The sequence below is a fragment of the Trichomycterus rosablanca genome, chromosome 7, assembly GCF_030014385.1.
Source record: "Trichomycterus rosablanca isolate fTriRos1 chromosome 7, fTriRos1.hap1, whole genome shotgun sequence".
NCBI classification, from domain to species: domain Eukaryota; kingdom Metazoa; phylum Chordata; class Actinopteri; order Siluriformes; family Trichomycteridae; genus Trichomycterus; species Trichomycterus rosablanca.
In genome coordinates, this window is record NC_085994.1 from 34,943,344 (window position 1) to 34,967,556 (window position 24,213).

The 24,213-nt window shown below is 40.2% G+C and overlaps 1 protein-coding gene across 1 annotated transcript in view; it reads left to right on the plus strand.

Annotated features, from left to right (window-relative positions):
- Nucleotides 1–24,213, plus strand: part of adgra2 (adhesion G protein-coupled receptor A2) — a 68,239-nt gene that overhangs the window by 23,399 nt on the left and 20,627 nt on the right. Inside the window, exon 2 of the mRNA XM_062998627.1 lies at nt 5,439–5,510. Coding sequence (XP_062854697.1) covers nt 5,439–5,510 — 72 coding nt within the window. The remainder of the gene's footprint in view (nt 1–5,438; nt 5,511–24,213) is intronic.

The window sequence follows — 24,213 nt, forward strand, 5'->3', positions numbered from 1 at the left end:
CGTCTGTCCGTCTCTCCCCCGTCTCTCGACCTATTAAATTATGCACCCTCTAGTTTTTCCTGCTTCCTGACGATCTAGTTGTTTGAACCACCCAGACGTTTTTTTTCCAAAGAGGAGGAATAAATAAGCACTCAGTGGTGGGAATTTGTGCTGAGACTTTTTCAGCATTTTTAAATGCTACTCTGACTGGGTGGTGTGGTAGTTAGTGAGTGGTGTAGTAGCCAGAATGTGGTAATGTGTAAATTTGAATGTGATTTGTGGACTATCCCACAGTGGTTAAGACAGATTGGTGGACGATGATCTAACTGGTGTGCAGTTTATGGATTATCGGAAAAAATGACTTCATTTGTTGTTTATAGTACAACCAATGGAATATTAGAAATTGCCGGGTGTGATAATGTGGCTAATGAGTGTACAGTCGAACAAATAATTTACATTTACATTTTCAGCATTTAGCAGACGCTTTTATCCAAAGCGACTTACACAATGAGCAATTGAGAGTTAAGGGTCTTGCTCAGGGACCCAACAGTGGCAACTTGGTGGTGGCAGGGCTTGAACCGGGAACCTTCTGTTTACTAGTCCAGTACCTTAACCACTGAGCTATCACTGGCTCAGTGGTTAAGGTATCAACATAGAATATTCATTTTGTGGTAAAGTACACTGATCAGCCATAACATTAAAACCACCTCCTTGTTTGTATACTCACTGTCCATTTTGTTAGCTCCACTTACCATATAGAAGCACATTGTAGTTCTACAATTACTGACTGTAGTCCATCTGTTTCTCTGCATGCTTTGTTAGCCCCCTTTCATGCTGTTCTTCAATGGTCAGGACCCCCACAGGACCACTACAAAGTAGGTATTATTTAGGTGGTGGATGATTCTCAGCACTTCAGTGACACTGACATGGTGGTGGTGTGTTAGTGTGTGTTGTGCTGGAATGAGTTGATCAGACACAGCAATGCTGATGGACTTTTTAAACACCTCACTGTCACTGCTGGACTAGAATAGTCCACCAACCAAAAATATATCCAGCCAACAGCGCCCCGTGGGCAGCGTCCTGTGAGCACTGATGAAGGTCTAGAAGATAACAAGCAATAGATGAGCGATCATCTCTGACTTTACATGTACAAGGTCAAACAACCGATATGCTGACAGGCGACTCTTAATCCTGGTTTCTTTTGCTTCCTTTGCATGTTGCTGTGTAGATTAAAAACACACTTTGTCTCAGACAGAACATTTACAGCCAATTAAGCTCCATGGGGTGGACGAGTTGGGGCTCAGTGGGGGAACACTAATCAGTCGGTTACCAAAGAGACACTCAAAACACACCTATTAATGGCATTCATGTACTGCTAAATGAAACAGACACCAATCCAACTTGTTCAACTTTGTATAGCCACCACATACATCTGATAAATTTTCTCCATTTTTTTACCCAATTTAGCATAGCTAATTAGTCTCCTGCTGCTGGGGACTACACTCATGTCTGAGGAGGGTATATTCACCTGACACATGCTCCCTCCGATGTGTGCCCAGTCCACCCATACTTCAATGGATTTGCACATGAGGCCAGTCTCACGCATGGAGAGTCATGCACTGATCTCCACTTTTGTACATGCACCTCCACCTACTAAAGAGGGTCCTTACACAGCGTCAAAGACCCCACCCCTTTTTAGTCCGGTCTTTTCACACCCAGCAGACTAGTGGCCAATTGTGCCTGCTAGAGGGCGCCCAACCAGCCGGTAGCAGAGCTGAGATTCAAACTCGGACAGTTCAGAATCCTAGCGCTGATGTGCTAGCGGAATATCCCAGTGCGCCACCTTTTTCAGCCAAATTCCACCATACAGATACAAAAAAGAACAGAAAGGAAACTTTCGGGGAGGGAAATTGTTAATAATTGTTAATAATTACATATTGATGTACTTTCAGTAATAATATTAGAACTTATTATTATTAATACAGCTTTAAGACTTCTACGATAACACAGTTACCACAAACTTTTGGGAGTATTTTGTATGTTTTGAGCCATTCCTCTCGGCTAATTTTGATTCCTCAAGGTTATAAGACTCTCCAGATGGACAATTTCAAAATCGTTCATGTATTTTAATGGAATGTAAGTTAGGAGATTGATTAGGTCATCCAAGCACCTTTAACTCCTACTTTAAACACTAGACTAATAGACTAAACTTATTTTGGCTTTATATTTGGGGGTCTTGGTTGATAATATAAAATGTTCCTCTAGTTTGGAAGACTTCATTTACCCGGTCACTTAATTCATGTTTTGATTCAGTACTCCATAATTTACTGTGGGCATGGTGTTCTTGGTGTTACGTGGACGGAACCCTTTTTGCCATGATGATGTGGTACACTGCCAAAAGTTCTATTTTTATTTTATTTCATTTTTGTTTGGATTGCTTGTGTGGATATTTAACATGCCCATTCATGTGCCTATTTATTTATTTTTTTGAATAGCAGTTTGTTTGGGTTGTAGGAACAGTGATGGTTGCTTGAAGTCCACCTCATTGTTGCTCTTTACTGTCCGTGGCTTTTTATCACTGGTCCGAGCACATGTTGTCCTTATCCAGGGGCGTTTTGTGGTTCCATAAATATAAAACTTGTGGATTATGGAACAAGCTGTACTTGCGAGGATATTTTAGGTGTTATGGTTACATAGCTTTTTTGACTAGTACTCCAGTTTGGGGATATTACTAGCCCTGAACCTGGGTGGTCTAGCAGCCTATCAAGCTAGCCCACCACCGCTGAGATCTGGGATAAAATCTCAGAGGTGCTATTAGCCATCCAGGCATCTACACAGACACGAGTGGCTAGGTCTGACAGGAGCCAAAGCCCAGTGATAGATTGGTGTCCAGTCCAGGGTGTTACCCAGTGGAACTAGACTTGCAGAGACACTGACCAAGATAAAGCAGCTGATAAAAATGCAATCATATTAAATAAACTTTGAGATAATAAATACATATTGTGTAAAAATATTTAATAAATGTGAAACAAATGAAATTGAGGGATTAATTTTCCCATGTATCCCAGCCCTACTGGAAATGTTCTGTTGTTTGCCATGCCAGAGGAGGCTTAGTGGTAAAGGTATTAAGCCAATCTGAATGTCAAGGGTTGATGCCTCACCACTGCCAGAATACCACTTTTCATCCCAATGGTAAAGGTACTGAGGCAATCTGAATGTCAAGGGTTGATGCCCCGTCATTGCCAGGCTACCACTTTTCAGCTCGACCATAATTAATAATCGGTGCACCACCAATACATGAAACACATGAAAAAGCACCATGTGATTCTCTCTCCTCCTTCACCCCATGATACTCCTCGGTCGTCGCTCTCAGAGCCATTAGTCACAGGCGAGAGGGATAATTGTCGTCACCAGAGCCGCGCCACACGTTTGATGTTGCTGACTTCCTTTTGATGTAAAAATGTATCCACCGTGATTATCAAGATCTCACCTCCCCTCCTCTTTCCTTCACCCTTGATTTTTCCATCCTCCCGTTCTTCTGGGGAAATTAATTGGACCCAGCTTGCCGCGGTGACCAGACTTGACGTGGCCTAAAGCGCAACTTTTGAGTCATTGAACTCATTTGGCTACCGTCCCTCACAGTCGGCCTCGTCCTCTGTTTTCTTTTCCCCGTGTTTATCTTAGTTCACTTCAGAGCACATATTTTCACTTTTTGGATGGCTGCCGTTTTATTCCTTAAATATTTGGACAGTCGCAGGCTGTTCCTTAGGACGAACGTATCGGGTGTTTATTATAGTCCGGACTGGTAATGTGAAAGACCGGGATATCCCATACATCTTCTAAATGGCTCATAAGAGTCTCCTGGCACTCGAACGTTTCTGTTCATTAAAGCTGTTCCACTTACTTTGTGCTGTTTTATACGCTAGTGGAAACTGATGAGTTGCGTCTAGCATGGATGGTGGTCTCTGGTCTGGTTGGGTTTATAGTTTATGTGGAAGATTTTGTGTAATTGTGTAACCGACTGAAATGATTTGGTATGTATGAAATACAAATATGTAAGCATGTTTACCATACTGTTACCGTACTGTCAGGTTTTTAATGGATGCACGCTTGTGTGTCTGAGTTCCATGTGTGTTTGTGTTAGATTTTATGTAAGGGTGTGTGCTTCAGAATGCAGACTTGAGCAATCCTGTCCCACATGCGCATGTATTTGTGTTGGATTTCGTCTTTATTTGAATGATTTTTTCCAGTTTGTCCATGAAAGCCCAGACGGAAATGTAATATATGACATACACCGATCAGGCCTAACATTATGACCAATATTGTGTTGGTCCTCCTTTTGCTGCCAAAACAGCCCTGACCGGTTGAGGCAAGTTTTGAGGTGGGGCCTCCATGGATCAGACTTGTTTGTCCAGCACATCCCACAGATGCTCGAGTGGATTGAGATCTGGGGAATTTGGAGGCCAAGTCAACACCTCAAACTCATTGTTGTGCTCCTCAAACCATTCCTGAACCATTTTTGCTTTGTGGCAGGGTGCATTATCCTGCTGAAAGACGCCACAGCTATCATGAAAGGGTGCACATGGTCTGCAACAATGCTTAGGTAGGTGGTACGTGTCAAAGAACATCCACATGAATGGCAGGACCCAAGGTTTCCCAGCAGAATATTGCCCAAAGCATCACACTGCCTCCGCCGGCTTGCATTCTTCCCATAGTGCATCCTGGTGCCATGTGTTCCCCAGGTAAGCGACACACACGCACCCGGCCATCCAAGTGATGTAAAAAAACTTGATTCATCAGACCAGGCCACCTTCTTCCATTGCTTTGTAGTCCAGTTCTGATGCTCACGTGCCCATTGTTGGCGCTTTCAGTGTTGGACAGGGGTCAGCATTGGCACCCTGACTGGTCTGCGGCTGTGCAGCCCCATACGCAACAAACTGCAATGCACTGTGTATTCTGACACCTTTCCATCAGAACCAGCATTAACGTCTTTAACAATTTGAGCTACAGTAGCTCGTCTGTTGGATCGGACCACACGTGCCAGCCTTCGCTCCCCACATGCATCAATGAGCCTTGGCCGGCCATGACCCTGTCGCCGGTTTACCACTGTTTCTTTCCTTGGACCACTTTTGATAGATACTGACCACTGCAGACCGGAACACCCCACGAGAGCTGCAGTTTTGGTGATGCTCTGCCCCAGTCGTCTAGCCATCACATTTTTCCTTCTTCTAACACATCAACTTTGAGGATAAAATGTTTACTTGCTGCCTGATATATCCCACCCACTAACATGAGACATGACGAAGAGATAATCAGTGTTATTGTTCACCTGTCAGTGGTCATAATGTTATGTCTAGTTGGTGTGTGTTATATATGAATATTTTATATATGTACATGTATTACACTTGCGTATGGGAGATCTGTAGAGCCTGAATTTTTCTTTTTGTTCTGCCTTACAGAAACCTGAGCAACAATCGGATTCGCGTGCTGAGAAATGGTTCCTTCGCTGGGTTGTACTGGTTGGATAAACTGTAAGTAAACTGGAAGTCATTTCATCTTCATCACTTCATCACTATCTGAAATAATTAGTTGTGTTCACCAATATCAGCACATTTGGACTAATGTTGCAGTAATGCGAATTGTTGACTTGATTCTGGTTGTATTGGTGTGTGGTGTATTGGGTTTTATATAATGAAAAGGCCAAAGTTCATACATACACACTTAAAACTCTTGTGATAAGCCTTCCCAAATGAGAAGCTGTTGTTATAGACACATACTGTATATGGGGCAACTAATTAAATATTCCTGCGGTTTATGGTTCTCACTGAATAATAATTTGAGTTAGATTAATGTATAATCTGGGTATTTTTTAAGTTATACTTCCTTTATTTTATTTATAAACAGTAAATGTATATGTTATATTGTTTAGTACATATGTCTTTATATTTCATGATTTTTAGCTGAGTGTTAATGGATTTAAACACGTATTTTTAGTTGTACCTGGAATTTCCGTGCTTTTGCCACTTCTGCATTTTAACAGGATATTAGCAGCGGAAAAAAGTTTTAACGACCTAGACACAGCCAGTAGCAGGCGTTTGGAATGAAAAGCAGATTTTTTGGGGGGTTTAATGAAGTGCAACACCCTCATTAATGACAACGAGAAAGAGACAGAAACGTAATAAAAGTCTAATTATGTCCTCCTCCCGAAAAGCCACATTATTTATTGTTCTGTTTATGGTGTGACTGGAATGACTCAGTTCTTTCTAAAATGTTCAATTATTAATACTCTGAAATAGCAAAAAGAAGTCAAGAGAAGATGATCAAACGTTTAATCCCACCAAATTTCTTATTATTTATTTATTTATTGTCTGTTTTACTGCCGCTTTATTCTGTTCAGGGTCACAATGGCTCTGATTTATTGGGTGAAAGGCAGGAAAAACACTGGACAGGTCACCAGTCCATCACACAAACACACACACACACACACACCCCTAGGGGCAATGTTAGTAGCTCTAATTGGCCTGACTGCATGTCTTTGGACTGTGGGAGGAAACCCACACATACACAGGGCAAACATGCAAACTCCACACAGAAAGAACCGCCTGGCCGAGGAATCAAACCCATGCCCTTCATATATACATATACAAATGAAAGTACAATGAAATACTTTTTCTGCATATCCCAGCTCATTTGGAAGCTGGGGTCAGAGCTCAGGGTCAGTCATTGTACGGCGCTCCTGGAGCAGACAGGGTTAAGGGCCTTGCTCAAGGGCCCAACAGTAGCTGCATAGCAGAACCTGGATTTGAACTGATGAGCTTTGCTCTACCCTTTAGACTACCACTGTCCCGCCAGTGCCACCCTAATTATTATGGTGATGATGTGTGGTTATAATGCATATAGGGCGAATGAGTGAGTGAGTGGGTAAGTTAGTGAGTGAGTGAGTGAGAGTGAGTGGGTAAATGAATAAGTAAGTGGTTGGGCGAGTGAGTGAGTGAATGAGTAAGTGGGTGAATAATTGAGTAAGTGGGTGAGTGAGTAAATGGGTGAATGAGTAAGTGGGTGAATGAGTGAGTAAGTGGGTGAGTGAGTGAGTGGGTGAATGAGTAAGTGGGTGAGTGAGTGAGTGGGTGAATGAGTGAGTGGGTGAATGAGTGAGTGAGTGGGTGAATGAATGAGTGAGTGAGTGAGTGAATGAGTGAGTGTTTCTATGTGTATGTGCATGTGCGAGCTCATTAGCTGCGTGTGTAAGATAATTAGCAGTGTATTTGTGTGTGTGTGTGTGTGTGTGTGCATGTGTGTAAGGTGATTAGCAGTGTGTGTAAGACCAGGTCTCTGGCCTGTGTGTAGCTGTTTGTTTAAAGTAAGCGGATCTGATATCGTTTGTTTTTTTAAGTGCAGACACGCCCCCCTCAGGGAGCAGCAGGGGCTGATGGGGAGAAATCTGAGCCAGGGTCACAAATCACATCCCATAGCTGGACTAGTGGTTAAAACAGCAGGGGGGCACTGGTGGAGGCCTGCTTACTACATCTTAAATATACAGTGGGAAGATGCATTATACACACACACACACACACACACACACACATACACACACAGAGATACAAAAACACACATACACAGATACAAACACACACCCACACATACAGACATTCACACAATTATAAATACACAATCACACACACATACAGACAGAGATACAAACACAACACACACACAGACTTACACACACGCACACACACACACACACACACACACACACACAAACATATAGATACAAACACACCTCCACACATACATTCACACATATAAATACACAATCACACACTTACACAAACACACACACACATAGACAGATACAAACACAACACACACACAGACTCACACAGACCCACACCCACACATACAGACATTCACACAGATATAAATGCATAATCACACACCTTACCAATCAGTGGCAGTGCTACCCACCGAGCCACCATGCCGCCCCTCATTAATTCACTTTGATAATAATAATAATAATAAATGAGATGAGATGAGAAACAAATCACACTTAAATGTGATTATCAAAAATTATGTGATTTATCCAAATAGGTCATCAATCTACATATGAGCTCAACATGTGTGTCAGTCACCCCCGGAGACTCACACTGCATGTTTGTCATTTCTTTGCTTGAACAACAGTCGATAATATGTTGATGAGTTAGTTCAGGTGGATTTGATTATGGGAACACTATTATTTGCTGTGAATGGGGGCAGCAGCACTGGGACTGTGACCCACTGACACCGACCTCAACAAGGTCATGCACGGAAAAGTGTTGTTGTTTGAGATAATTAGTGCGTGTGTGCACATGAGTATACAGAGGGCATGTGTCTATATTTTTAAATTATGATTTGTGTTAATGTGGGTTAGCAGTATTAAAGATTTAAAAAAACAATTAATTTTTTTAAAGTATTTGTAAAACATCTTTTAGGAAAAGGAACTGAAGCTGGTTTAAATTCTTTTTTATTTATATGGTCACATATACCGATCAGCATAACATTAAAACCACCTCCTTGACCCCCACAGGACCACCACAGAGCAGGTATTATTTAGGTGGTGGATCATTCTCAGCACTGCAGTAACACTGACATGTTGATGGTGTGTTAGTGTGTGTTGTGCTGGTATGAGTGGATAAGACACAGCAGCGCTGCTGGAGTTTCTAAACACCTCACTGTCCCTGCTGGTCTGAGAATAGTCCACCAACCAAAAATATATTCAGCCAACAGCACCACATGGGCAGCGTCCTGTGACCACTGATGAAGGTCTTGAAGATGATTAACTCAAACAGCAATGATCGTCTTTGACTTTACATTTACAAGGTGGACCAACTAGGTAGGAGTGTCTTATAGACTGAAAAGTGAGTGGACACCGTATTTAAAGACTCCATCAGCGCTGCTGTGTCTGATGCACTCATACCAGCACAACACACACTAACACACCACCACCATGTCAGTGTCACTGCAGTGCTGAGAATGATCCACCACCCAAATAATACCTGCTCTGTGGTGGTCCTGAGAGAGTCCTGACCATTGAAGAACAGCAGGAAAGGGGGCTAACAAAGCATGCAGAGAAACAGATACATTAAAAAGCTTATGTTTACGGTATACATGTGCCATATACTTACTGCATAGACATGTTATCCATGTCCGTACAGTCATCAGATCTCAAAAAATTTAAAATGCGCATTTCAACACCTCAAGACCCAAAACCCACCAAGTCACGGTTGATGCCGTTCTGGTGGCTTGTGGTCGCCCAAAAGCGTACTCTTTATATTGTTTATTTCTTTCTCACCCATTGCATGAACTGGAAATGTAAACAGTGCTCAGTTCAGATGTAGATACAGAATGTAGATTTAATGTTCATGCACAGAACCACTACAGTCCAGTTCCATGACATAAAGTAAAATATGTAGATGGTAATCAAGATAAGTGAACACTTGGGGTTTAAACTCCATGGAGCCAAAACAAAACATGGTTTGGTTATTTTCTTTTATAAAGTGGGTGTAATTTTTATAGCAATCGTTCCTCGCTCCAGGATAAATTAATTCCCCCTTGTTCTCATTGTTTTTCTTGCTGTCGCTTTATCTTTGTCTTCAATCCATTTCAATTCTAGTTATTGGCACAACAGATCCATACATGATACAGCACAGATCATCTGAACACACGTTATTAATAATAAAAATGATAAAACTGAACTTGCTATATTTCTTTCTTTTCATTCTCCTCATTACCTTTCCTTCTCTCTGCTCTCCTCTGTACATCCTATTATGGAAATCTCTTCTCCAACTTGTTTGGCTGAGCTTCAGGCCTGCAAATACCTTCCAAACAATTCTTTCACCCCTGCTTTCCATCCATGACAATTGAAACATAGCAACTGCATCCTGAGTATAAAACATTGGATTGAACAATAACTGTAAAAAGCTATGTCAACATGTCTCTGGGCTAATAATGAAATATACACCAATCAGCCATAACATTAAAACCACCTGCTTGTTTCTACACTCACTGTCCATTTTATCAGCTCCACTTACCATATAGGAGCACTTTGTAGTTCTACAATTACTGACTGTAGTCCATCTGTTTCTCTGCATGCTTTGTTAGCCCCCTTTCCTGCTGTTCTTCAATGGTCAGGACCCTCCCAGGACCACCACAGAGCAGGTGTTGCTTGGGTGGTGGATCATTCTCAGCACTGCAGTGACACTGACATGGTGGTGGTGTGTTAGTGTGTGTTGTGCTGGTATGAGTGGATAAGGTGGTGGATCCTTATACTGTAAAGTTCTGATTGCCTCTTATATTATATTGTGTATTTGTTACACTGGATGATTTCAAATCATTAAACAAAACATATTACACAAATGGACTTAAGTAAAACATTTTAAAAACATAATTACGTTTAATTCTTAAGGGAACAAAGTTAGCCAACATGTTTATCGCCTTTGGAAAAAGCTCTTGATCCCTTGGTAATGTTAGGGTGACCATACATCCTCTTTTCTGGACCTAAAAAATGTGTCCGGCCGGGATTTCTAAATTGGGTAAAACAGAAGTTGTTGTTACTGCTGCTGAGAGAGTTTTTGCATTTCACACCACGAAGCATCACAACAGCTACAGATTAATTTACTGCTCGTCTGCCTTGTTGTTTTGGGGTTATTTGAGGTTATTGTCAACGCCGTGATAGGCATTTGTTAGTTTTCTTGGTAAAGAGTAGCTGTCCATTTATTAAAGTTTAATAACATAGTTGAATTATTAATGCATTTGTCAAATATTTTATCCTCTACCCTATACAAATTGCCATGGTGCCCAGTGTATGGTCACCCTAGGTAGTGTGATCAACCAGTACACCCAATTCTATTGCTAATAAATTTTGCAATTTACCTTTTCACTGGACTTACAGGCACCAGGGCTAATTTCTTTAACAGACTGACAGACCCAGACAACGTTTCCTTTATTTGACTGACAAGCACAGAGGCTACATTTCTTTCTCTGGGATTGACAGCCCCAGAGGACACAATTTTTCACAGGCACAGGACGGTGCATTCTTTAATGGACTGAGAGGCAGGAAGATTTGCCCCTTTTATATGATTGAAAGGCACAGACAGGCTCAGAAGCCACATCAATCTGAACATGAACGAAAATTGCCTATTTTACTGGGACGGATAGGCACAGAGGGCAAAACATACCACATTTTCTTGGTGTATATACATGCACAGAAATCATGCCACTCTTCCTGGGATTTATAGACATTTGAGTGACCTCAATATGTTTGTTTGTTTATTAGGATTTTAACGTCATGTTTTACACTTTGGTTACATTCATGACAGGAACAGTATAGTTACTCGTTACACAAGATTCATCAGTTCACAAGGTTATATCAAACTCAGTCATGGACAATTTAGTGTCTCCAGTTCACCTCACTTGCATGTCTTTGGACTGTGGGAGGAAACCGGAGCACCCGGAGGAAACCCACGCGGACACAGGGAGAACATGCAAACTCCACACAGAAAGGACCCAGACCGCCCCACCCGGGGATCGAACCCAGGACCTTCTTGCTGTGAGGCGACAGTGCTACCCACTGAGCCACCGTGCCGCCCGACCTCAATATGACTGACACCTCAAATCCATCTATGCAGTGAATGATGGGAGTATTATAAGAACTGAAGTGAGTTTAGCATTAGTTCAAATAAATCAAAAGTCATGTGACTACATTAAAACACTGATTGGATGGGACACCACAGAACCACCATTTAACTTTTTCCAAATATTCACTGATTTGATGCATCATATTTTTAAGACACTACACAGTTTTAAATCTTTGTATCATAACAGCCAACCTCTGCATTTATGGATGGAAGACAAAGCTTTTCTAGTCAAACCCACTCAACAATCCTGGTTCCCCTACACTTTTAGTTTTATTAAAACCAGACCAGACCTACAGAAAGGGCAGCACTGCTCCACGACTAGCCAAACCGCTGGCTCTCAGCAGCCACTCTGAGGTGTTTATTTTACACCCGTATAGGTTCGTACATGTAGAAAGGCTTATTTTAACAGGCGTATGTGTTTGTGGAGAACACAGTGTATAGTGGACAGTGCTGCGTATCTGTGAATTAGCTCAGATTGAGAATTAGCATTGTACATGAGTATAGCATGTTAGCCGCTGCATAGATGCAAATCCAGTTTCAGTTCTCAGCAGACTGGGCTTCGTGGGATGGGTGTGTGTGTGTGTAGGGGGGTGCAATCTGCAGCAATAACAATATAAATGAGAACCATTTGTGTTCAGCTGTGTGCGGTTATATGAAAGTATGACATTTGTTTATAATGTGCGCTACTGACTGCAGGTGTTGAGGTCTCGAAAAAACATACATCATGCCTTGCATGTAACCGGACGTGCGTACTGTGTACAAACTCCAACACGCCGTCTTTCAAATAAATCTGGCAGAGGAGGAGGTTTATACTTTCTTGTCATCACTGAGACATTCGGTCTGTGAGGACTGACGTGAAGCGCACTCACACATTACGCTACATACAGTACACATTTACACAGTTCGATTACTAAATACCCCATTTTAAATGATTTTTGTAATGCAATGCTACTTACATTTAGTTTAAGTACGACCTATACAGTATTAGGGTGACCATATTTTGATATTCAAGGGGACACTTGTGGTAAAAGAGAGGACTTGTAGGGGGCGTCATTTAACTTTAACAAGAAAACTAACAAATGCCATCATGATCAGATAATCTTATTCCTTTCCATTCAGCGTTTGGCCCTAAACAATAAAAACAACAAGTAGAACAGATTATCAGTAGAGATATTTCAACAGAATGTGGCACTTTCACAGTGTTGACATTAACCTCTAGCTTAGTGCGCACATTTGGAAATGTTTACGCTGTTTCAGAATCAGAGAAAAACATGCAGTCCATTGATCTGTAGCTGTTGTGATGCTTCCTGGTGTGAAATACAAAAACTCCCTCTGCAGCAGTAACAACATCTTCTGTTTTACCCCATCTCAAAAACTGCAGTGACGTAATCACCATAATTGCTCAGCCTTATGAGTTCGATGTCTTATTAGAATCCTTTCTACTTAGGGTCGGTCCGAAAACTTAGTGAGCTGCCTTGCTGCCTACAGCCTACCTACCTAGGCAGCTGCCTAAGTAGAGAAGATTCTAGTAAGTCATCACCTTATTTAGACGCACTAGATTAGATTATGGACAGACCCATAGGCAGCTGCCTGGGTAGGCAGCAAGGCAGCTCACTAGGTTTGATGAGTTGATGAGAAACACCAGCGGCATTCATAAAGCCCTTTAAAGCCCTCACATTTAATGAGCGGGGACCCTAACGAGTGTGTGGACAGATCCCAACAGCCTGTCTAACACTGATTTGAGTTCAAGTAATGAGAATAATCAGAGAGTGAGAGGGTTTGTGTGTGTGTGTGTGGACATTTCTTCCTAACATGCCCACTGTGATGGTCACCTCCATGTTTACAGGAACAATGCTCTGCTGATTTGATAAAATGGCAAAACAATACAGACCAGAGAAAAAGTGCAGCAGAAAAAATAAAAGTGGGAGAGAACTTGTACACTGGGAGAACGTACCAAATTTCCAGTCTAAGCTGTGCATTGTGAATGGATGGATGAATGGATGGGTAAGGGTGGATGTGCATGGGAAAAGACTTCGTCCTTGTGTTCTATTTCTGCAACACAGAACACTTTCGTCCCCTGGACAGGAAATACACGCTTGTGTATGATTAATGATGTACCCAAATGAAAGGAGAGTGTGTGTGTGTGTGTGTGTGTGTGTGTGTGTGACAAAAACAATATAAATGGTAATGACACTTAGAAGTGGATATAAATCATATTAGGTCAATGGAAAATCTAGAGGTCTGTGTAAGCTCACGTGAAGTATGGTCAGGGTTCCTGTGGCAATGTGAGGCCCTCACATATCACTACACTGTATACGCTTTATTAAAAACACCTGGATACCTGCCGGTCATGTGACATCAACACATACATACATTTAACTTTAACTGGTTTCACTGACATCACAATGAGCTCATTGTTCTTCAGTCTTCAGATCTGAATCCAGCAGAGCACCTTTGGGATGTGGTGCAACTGGAGATTTCATTTATTTATTTATAGGACAGGTAGTTACTGGTTACACAAGATTCATCATCATCAGTTTGAGTTTAATTTTAAACAGTCATGGACAATTTAGTATCTCCAATTCAACTCACTTGCATGTATTTGGACTGTGGGAGGAAACCGGAGCTCCTGGAGGAAACCTACACACAAAGGACCCAGAATGCTCCACCTGGTAATTAAATTTTGCTGTGAGGTGACAGTGCTAACCCACCAAGCCACCGTGCCGCCTTCAGTCTGGTCCAAAACCTCAAAGAAATGTTTTCAACACCTTGTGGAATTCAAGCCTCTAAGATCTGAGGTTGTTCTATTACAGGTTGGCAGTAATGGCTGAGTGGTTGAGATATTATATTGGGCTAATAATCAGAAGGTTGCTGATTTAAGTCTGATTATTGCCAGTTATCTAACGTTGGGTACCTAAGCAAGGTCCTTTCAGTTATGATAAACCAACGAACCACATGTAGAAAATAGCCTTCCTAGTCTTTAGCAGGTAACTTCCTTTCAAAGTGAAATGGACCAAATGTAGAGCCCTGCGGAACGCCTCACTATATTAAAAGTACTGGCCGATTGCTTTCCAGCCTAATTAAAAAGAAATATTAAGGTGGGAGCATCATGATATGGAGCTGCTTTCCTGCAAACACTACTGGGTTGTTACATGTCAATAAAGTAATCATAATGGAACTGTACACAACTGTACCAGAACATATTTAAAATGTCTATATTGCAAGATAATTCGCTTTTTGAACAAATAAAAATGAGTTTTTATTTAAGTATTTAGTGAAGGGTCTTTGGTCATTGTTTTTCCTAAACAAAAGACAGCGTCAAACAGTCAGGAGAGAATCATTCCACAGTCGGGGTGCATGCCAAAGAGTCTGATGCTTGTCTTCCTTGAGTTTTGATGGGTGGATCAAGACAAACCAGACCACCGGGTATCTAACAGTTTAATAAGTTCTATCAGGTACATTTTTGGCATTGTAGGCACTCATGATTGTTTTTGCATTATTAAATGGAGTGCAAGGAGCTTTAGGAATAGATAGCAGCAGTAGGCTGATGAGGCAACACTTGGGTAGATGGAAAATCGTCAGTCCAGCCAGGAGTAGCACAGGGAGTTACAGCAGTCCAGCTTTGGGATGACATGAGACTGGAAAAATAATCTGTGGGGCTTCACTAGAAAGAAAGAAATAGCTAGAAATAGCTCTGTGTTCTTAACTCTGTAGTTTTGGATCTGCAGTGAACTGAATGGGTCATGACAGCAGTAATAGTGTCAGGAAAGGGTTAATGGTACAGGAAAGTGAAAAGAAAGGAGGGGAGTTGGGGGGTTGGGTCGTTAGAGCTGGATTTGATAGACTCCAGATGTGGCTGTGAGATAAACTCAAGGCAAGGGGGTAAGTGAATAAGGGGGTGAAAGGGGGTGTGTTTGTGTTGCAGGCTTAATGCGAGGCTGTCTTCTGGGCAGTTTGGGAAACAACAGGCAGGATAGGGTCAGAGATAAAGTGGCTGATCGTGCACGGGCCAAAAAAGATCAGGGAAATGTGCAGACTAGAAACTTTTTAAGTTCTCGCCACATCCGTCAACCTCGAGATGAACTGATTTTCAATGGTGTTTTGCTTTTCTTTTGGAACTTCATGGTTTTTTTAGTTGTTTCCGTGCTTTCTTTCATCCTGTGTTCTCTATTTGTTCCCCTTTGACCTTACCTGCACGGTTCCACCTCTCACACATGCAGCCATGGAGCAAATATTAATTCTCTTAACATTTCATACAGACTGTTTTGACCAGATGTTTCTGTGGTTGTAATTGCCTATCTGATCCTTTTACCAGCTACATTCAACCGTCTGTTTAGCTTATATAAAAAATCTTCAGCGCATCACACTATCTGATTTATGAAAGCTCTTAAAATAGATGCTTATTTTATAGATTTATTATGTTCCCACCTACTTATTTCATGCCTCTTAGGTGGCTGACTTCTCCCCAAAGCATAATGCATGGTAATCAGTGGACCGTGGACCAGGCAGAAGCTGTGGTTAAGTATGGGAGCTGATTTATTGTGGTGTAGAGAATGAGGCAATAGGGGATAAATGGGTAGCCTAGAATGGAAGGCAATTTTACTCAAATCCAGATGTCACATGCTCACAAAGCCAAAATGACTAGGTAAAATAAGGATATACGAAAATTAGGAACTAAAGTCTGTCCTGTAGCTTTGAGTTAAAGGCTTAAAGGCTCTTTATTTGACTATTTTTACTTCATCTTAGAGCAAATTGGTATCTGTTTAAGGCTGGAATAATGTCTAAAAGAAATCATTTTAAATTTTTTAGCAATGAGTTTTCAGGGTTCTATCTTTGGTCCACTTTATTTGTTTTCTAAAGAATGATTTTCCAAAGAATGCAAATATTCTTAGAAAGAAAAAATTGCCCAATAATAATAATAAATATGTTTCAATATATTTAATAATACTATAAAAAACTAAATGAAAATTCTGTTCTATAGCAAGGAATTCCTAAAATCTTTGTATGTGGTGCATTTTATTTATTTATTTATTTATTTATTTGTTTGTTTGTTTTTAATGAAATAACCTGGTAGATTTAATTATTTGCAAATATCGATTGTTTACCAAGACGCTGGATAAAAAAATATTTTACATTATATTTTTTAATTATTATATTATATTATTATTATATTATTTCTGGTGATTTGAGTTTCTTAAAGGCTCTGTTTTAATGGAAATAGTACTAAAATTCAGAAAGTTGATATTCACTAAATCTTGAGAATATTTTTAAATAGATAAACCAGGACATATTAAAAAGTGAAAACATCAACACTAAACATAAAATAAGAGACTTATGAGCCAAAACCAAACCACAATGCTGCAAAATGTGTAAATGAATATTATTATATTATTCATATTTATAAATTAAATGAATGAACATTGTGTGTAAATCTGAAGTAAGTATTTAAATACTACATTAAATAACACAATGTGTATAAAATATATAGCCAAAAGTATGTGGACACCCCTAAAAAACCCATAACCCCTATGATTGAATTCAGTTGGTTTAGCCACATCCCTTGCTCACAATTGTGTAAAATAAATGTAATAACTTCCAATGGACTGCAGAGACCTGATCTCAGACTTACTGATCACCTTTGGGAGTTCCTGACTTTGCTAACATAACATACTGTAAAGAGACTGTAAAGAGCCTCAAGGAACAGTTCCAAAGAGCTTTTGTTTTTGTTTAATTTTTTATTAGTTATATAATCTTATTTGTTAATAAACCTGTCATGCTTCTGGCAGCTTGTGACATTTACTTGGTTGTAAAGGGTCCAGATAATCCTAAACACATAAAGAAAAGAAACTGTTAAATACAAGGTACACAAACCCTGGCTTTGTGTTTGTGTAGTGAATTAAAGAAAAAATTCTGTTATTTGTCAGGATGAGTTTTTAAAAGCTTTATATTTGGTCTGTTTTACTGTTTCTGACATCCGAAAAGTGTCATTTAAAAGTCGTAATTATAAATTATCACTTTTATATGACACTTTTTAATCTAACTGTCATTTAAAAGTCATAATTTTGAAAACTCGTAACTTAAATAGGGCAAGTAACTTAAAAAAGGGCAAGCTGTAGCCTAGTGGTTAGGGTACTGGACTAGTAATCAGAGGGTCGCTGGTTCAGGCCCCATCACTGCCAGACTGCTGCTGTTGGGCCCTTGAGCAAGGCCTCTAACCCTCAATTGCTTAGACTATATACTGTAATGTAAATTGCTTTGGATAAAGGTGTCTGCTAAATGCCAAAAATGTAAATATACGTTTTTGTTTTTAATTGGCTATGTTAATGATTTGTTAAATGTTGCATAGTTAAGTGGTATTTATACTTAATTTTAATGTACAGTTGCCACACAATGTCTTTTAAATGTGATATAGAAATAAAGGTGACTTGACTTATGTAAATGAAAACCTAAGTCGTATTTTACATTATACATTATATACATTTCTTTTCAAGCATTCTGTTATAATTTTCGGAACTGCCCATGAGTGCATACTAGGATTCTAAGAGTCTATGAGTTTTTCTGGGCTTGAGAAATTGATGCTACTGTCAAATGAAGCTTAAAAGCATATCATTGAAATGAACCAAGAAAATGCAAAATAAGGCTGGTGGATGGACTGATTATTACAGCATGGCTTGGCCAGGAAATGTATGATTGGTCACTACATATATATATTTGATTCACTGTTTAAAAATATCAAATATAGCTCCATGTAGCAAAACCACAAATTACTTTAAATATACAAAATAGATCTTGCCTTTCAGGAAAGCTATAATGAATCAAATATAGAGTCATTAAGACATTTAAGATATTTCTGTCTTTGTGATGGTTTTATGTCTTGGAGGAAATAATTTAGTCATTATAAACAACACAATGGACCTAACATAAAGCTGATAGAATACCTCGCTATACCACATACATCCTAATTACAGATGGTTAAAATACATTTATTTATTTCCTGTCATAATTAAAAGTATGGAAAGCCAAGGTTCAGTCTAACCAAAAATGCAAAAAAGCAAAAAAGACTGGAAATTCAAGTTTTAAACTGTATGAATGAACACAGACAGATAAAGCAAAGCAGGAATTAGAAACAAAAATAAACAAACGAAAAAAACATTGAACAGGCAAATCCTGGCTTTGTGTTTGAGTAGGAAGTTAAATCAAATTCCTTTCTGGGGCAGTTTGAGTTCTTCAAGGCTCTATATTTGGCTAGATTTGTGCGTACTTGACTGTGTTCTAACATTATACTGTAGATCTTTCGTTTTAAAGAACTCAGTGAGTGGCTTTAGATTTTGCTCCTTCTGTCCAGTAAAACCAAAAAATGTATCATTTAAACAAACATGCAGTTTCTCACAGTACTATTTTATATACGAGGGCAGAAGAGAGACTCAAAATTACAGCATAGCCTGGCCAGGAGATGTCTGCATGATTGACCAGTGTATGTTTATTTAATTCATGCTTAAAAATATAAAAATAAAGCTCCATGAAACATAACCATGAATTATCTTAAGATATGCAAGATGTCCTGATCAAAGACAGAGCTTTGAGAATTCACATAGCAGCAAGATTGTATTTGTTTAGTTTTTATTTTGATCTATAGTGTAGAAAAAGCCTCTTTAAAACTTTAATGGACCCAGCACAGAGCCTTGAGGAACACCATAGTAAGCCATATGTATTGAAATTTGTTTGTTTGTGTAAAGAAGTTTTAGTATTTAATTAATAAACTGGTATTTTGTAAATTCAGGTTGTAAAATGTATGAATGAACCGGACAAGAAATTTCAAATAATCATTTACATTTACGGCATTTAGCAAATGCCTTTATTCAAAGGAACTTACAGTACTGTGACAGTATACAGTCTGAGCAATTGAGTGTTAAGGGCCTTGTTTAAGGGCCTGACAGTGGCAGCCTGAACCAGCGACCTTTAAATTACTAGTCCAGTAAGTTAACCACTAGGCTACAACTGCCTTAATAATTTCATATCGTGCGACAGATAATCTTAAAAGCCCACAGAAATAACAAAGTGTAAACTTAGCTTTAGCTTTAATAATTGTAAAAATGCACAGATTAAAATGTTATATTGTTAGCTGATATCCTGAGATTTTGAAGTTTAGGTTATGTAACCTGGTTTTAAATGAGTTGGGCTTCTTTCAGCTCATGGCAGATTTGATTGATGGGCTGTAAACTATACAAATAATCTCAGACAGATGACGGAAAGCAGGAGATTAGCTGTAAAAACAAGGAGCAGGCGAACGCTGGTCTCGTGTTTGGGTAAGGAGTACATTTGAGGTACGGAGTTATAAGGACCCCATTGTGTGTGCGCATGTGTGTGTGTGTGTGTGTGTGTGTGTGTGCACATGTTGCAATAGACACGGCAGTTTGTGCTTTGAGTGCCTTCCTATTCCTCTTACAGGGGACTGCAGTCAGGGTAAAAAGAGAAAAAGGAAATTGTAAAAATAAACGAATGAGGGGCTCTGCACAGACAGGAAATGACACACGGCAAAAAAATGGCCTCTGTTGCTCTCTAATGTGGACAATCAGCACGTCCAGTATCTAATGTCTTTTTAATATGTGATATAGTTATTTCACCAGCACGGCCATGAAAATTGCATGAGAATTATTATAGGTGGGGATTTCGTGTTACCCCTCGTTAAATAAATAACGTTCAGTAAAATAGGATCCGTTACAGCAAAATAATGAGTGTCATTACACAATGTGAACAATCTGTCACTTCTGTGTGATTACAACTCATTTCTAAAAACATTTAGGCTGCTCATACTTGGCAACCTTTAACTGCACAATTCACTGAGGAATATAGGAAAATAAATATTCAGTAAAGCGTGTTTGTTGAAATGTGAGTGTACTGGTTTCACTGGTACAGTATGTTACAGCTGCTTTGGTAAGTGTCCGTTGGTTGATTGATTGGTTACAAGTTTGGCAAATTCAAGTTGAAAATTAAAAATATGATTTATTTATGTGGACTAGCAACAGAATGGATAGCGGCTTTGCCAGCCTTACAAATCCAGTGCAGCTAATTTTATTAATTTGAGGGACCAAATCAAGTACAATTTAGAGATTTATTTATTTATTAGGATTTTAATGTCATTTTTACACACTTTGGTTACATTCATGACATGACAGGTAATTCCTAGTTAATGTCAATCACAGTCATGGACAATTTTGTATCTACAATTAACCTGACTACATGTCTTTGTACTGTGGGAGGAAACTGGAGCTCCCAGAGGAAACCCACGCAGACATGGGTAGAACATGCAAACTTCACACAGAAAGGACCTGGACTTCTCCACCTGGGAATCAAACCCAGGACCTTCCTGCTGTGAGGCGACAGTGCTACCCACTGAGTCACCGTGCCGCCCACAATTTAGACATAGTTTAAATAGTTTAACCCAGTAATACGATGGGTCTGTCCGAAAACCTAGTGAGCTGCCTTGCTGCCTACCTACGCAGCAGCCTAAGTAAAGAGGATTCTAAGGGCATTTGGTCACTCAGATTAAAGGCAGTAATATCTCAGTGGTTAAATTACTGGACTAGTAATTGGAAGCTCACAGGTTTAGGCCCTGCCACTGCCAGGTTGCCACCACTTGGCCCCTGACCAAGGCTCTTAACACTCAGTATCTGCTTAGGATGGTAATACGATGGGTCTGTCTGAAAACCTAGTGAGCTGCCATGCTGCCTACTGCCCACCTAGGCAGCTGCCTAAGTAGAGAGGATTCTAATAAGACATTGACTAATAAGACGCAATATTTAGACAGCGATTACGGCGACACTTAGCTTCAGGCCATTCAAATCAATGGGCTGAGGTGGCACAACCTGCTAGCATGCCAGCTATCATCTTCCTCTGTGAACACATTCAATTGTCACTGACAAGCTTGAATTTGCAAATAAATGACACTTTTACACCTTTATACAAATTAAAAATCATCTGTTCGAGAACCTATCAATCTCTCTGAGGAAGTTAATGCTGGTTCTGATAGAAAGGTGTCAGAATACACAGTGCATCACAGTTTGTTGCGTATGGGGCTGCAAAAGGGGGATCAACACAATATTAGGAAGGTGGTCATAATGTTATGCCTGATCGGTGTACATGTATGTGCGAATAAATAAATAAATACATTAGTTCTAACAGGCATCATTAATCATTCATTTTCCATAATCACATTCTCACCCCTTGTCTTAGCCTAACAGACTGTATCTACATATGCGAGTACTCATCATCATCATTAGTGGAATGATGTGTATGAATCCACCAGCGACCCATTGTTCCCAGAGTGCTTTGCTTTCTGCTCTACTTCCCTAAAATGCTTTTTGATTGAGCGCCCGCAGAACCGGATGCTGTATCCGTGCCCAAATGGACCATTGTTTGCTTCCTCCGAATTGCATGCTAGTCTATTCATTTAGGAGCGTAGACATTTCGTGTGTGTGAGTGTGTGTGTGTGTGTGTGGGTGTGATTCAGAGATATGTTTGTTTGGGCCTATGAAAAAAGATGGGAGCCAAATGTTCATTCATATTTATTTAATTATAATTTTTTTTAAATATGCATGGTATTACACTGTACAGTGCACTAGGATTCTAAGGGCATTTGGTCACTCAGATTAAAGGCAGTAATATCTCAGTGGTTAAAGCACTGGACTAGTAATTAGAAGCTCACTGGTTCAAACCCCACAACTGCAAGGTTGCCACCACTGGGCCCCTGAACAAGGCTCTTAACACTCAGTACCGGGTGCCCAGGTGGTGCAGTCAGATATTCCGCAAGCACACCAGCGCTGAGATTCGGAACGCCCGGGTTCGAATCACGGCTTTGCTACCGGTCGGCTGGGCGTCATCTAGCGCAAAGGTCTCCAACCTTTTTTGCACCACGGACCGGTTTCATATAAGATATAATTTTACGGACCGTCGGGGCCGGGGGGATTTAACAGTACTACTCACAAATGAGCTTTTTTCACTGCAACGAGATGCTGCTCCCACCTAGGGGTGATAGGAGACAATAACACCCAAAATAAGTTGAAAATGGAAGCAGTAAAAACTGCTTTTGTAGCGATCTCTAATTATTTATTCTTTCTGTGTGGCCCGGTAATAAATGACCCACAGACCCACAGGTTGGGGACCACTGATCTAGCGGGCACAATTGTCAGTGTCTGCAGCAGACACAAATTGGCCACCGTGTCTTCTGGGTAGGGGAAATGACCGAACTAAGTGGGTGGGGTCTTCAAACTCTGTGCAAGGATCCTGGTTAGCAGATAGAGGCGCCTGTGCAGAAGCAGGGGCGTAAAGAAGGGGTCCGCTAGGACTGTGCACGCGTCGAAGGGCACGTGAGCAGCAATATACGCTTCTCGAACGCAATCAAGGATCCACAGCAGCGGAAGACAAATTGACTACGCTTAATCGGGAGAAAATTGGAGAAAATGGATAAATAAGTAGACAAAAACCCACACAGTACCCTAAAATTAAGTCACTTTGCAGACAATGTATGGACATAATTGCTATGGAATATGTTGCTCTGTCTAGGGTGTATTTTTTAAATCAATGTCTGTTTATTTTGTTTTTCACATTGCTTTACAAAATACACACAAGAACATAAAAAAGAGAAGAAAAAAGAAAGAACTAAATCCCCTTCCTTAATACCACACATGCATATATAAACTTTTACAAAGCCAGTATACCTGTATAATCAGAACATGATAAAAAAAAAAACAGTACAGTAAGGTTACAGAGTATTAATTATATTGTCTTGCTGTTAGCTCCAGTGTTCCCAATAAATACCAAAAAAGGCTGCCATATACTATAAAACTACTGTACACTTTGTAGTCAACCCCCTGACAGTATATCTAATCATCTCCAGTTTAAAGTGATGAATGATTTCTATAAATCACTGGCCATATGTAGGTGGAGCAGAATCCAGGGTGTATTTTTGACTTGCATCTAGTCTTTCTTGATGGTTTTGAGCCCATCACCAACAAAACAAAAAATGGGTAGGTGGATGATCCTTCTGTCGTATCATCCACCCTTATGAAGACTTTGAACGTGGAGTGTAAGTGAGAAGCACTGCATGAGTGTGAAGTGTGCAGGTGATGCCTGCCTTAAAAGATCCTGATGTGTTTCGAGTGGGAAGGAAATGGAGCTGGATTGATTTTGAAGGAAGTTGGCACGGTTTGCGAGCTCTCATGTCGTCAAGGTACTTGAATGCTTTTTCGGGGGCTTGTTGGGAGGAGCGTGATAATACTGTGAGTGCAGTAAGTGCGTGTGTGTGTCAGGGTGTGTGTGTCTGTCTCAATGATAAGAGAGTGGTAGTGTGCATCACTGTTGATCTTTACACAGAAAGTGATCGCAAAGGTGTGTGTGTGTAGTACCAGTGTGTGTTTGTGTGAATGAAACAGTGGGTTTCATAATAGCACTAATGAAGACAGGGACACACCGGCCAGGAAACACCCATTGTTCACCTACCAGCTACCAAAACACTCTCTCTCTCTCTCTCTCTCTCTCTCTCTCTCTCTCTCTCTCTCTC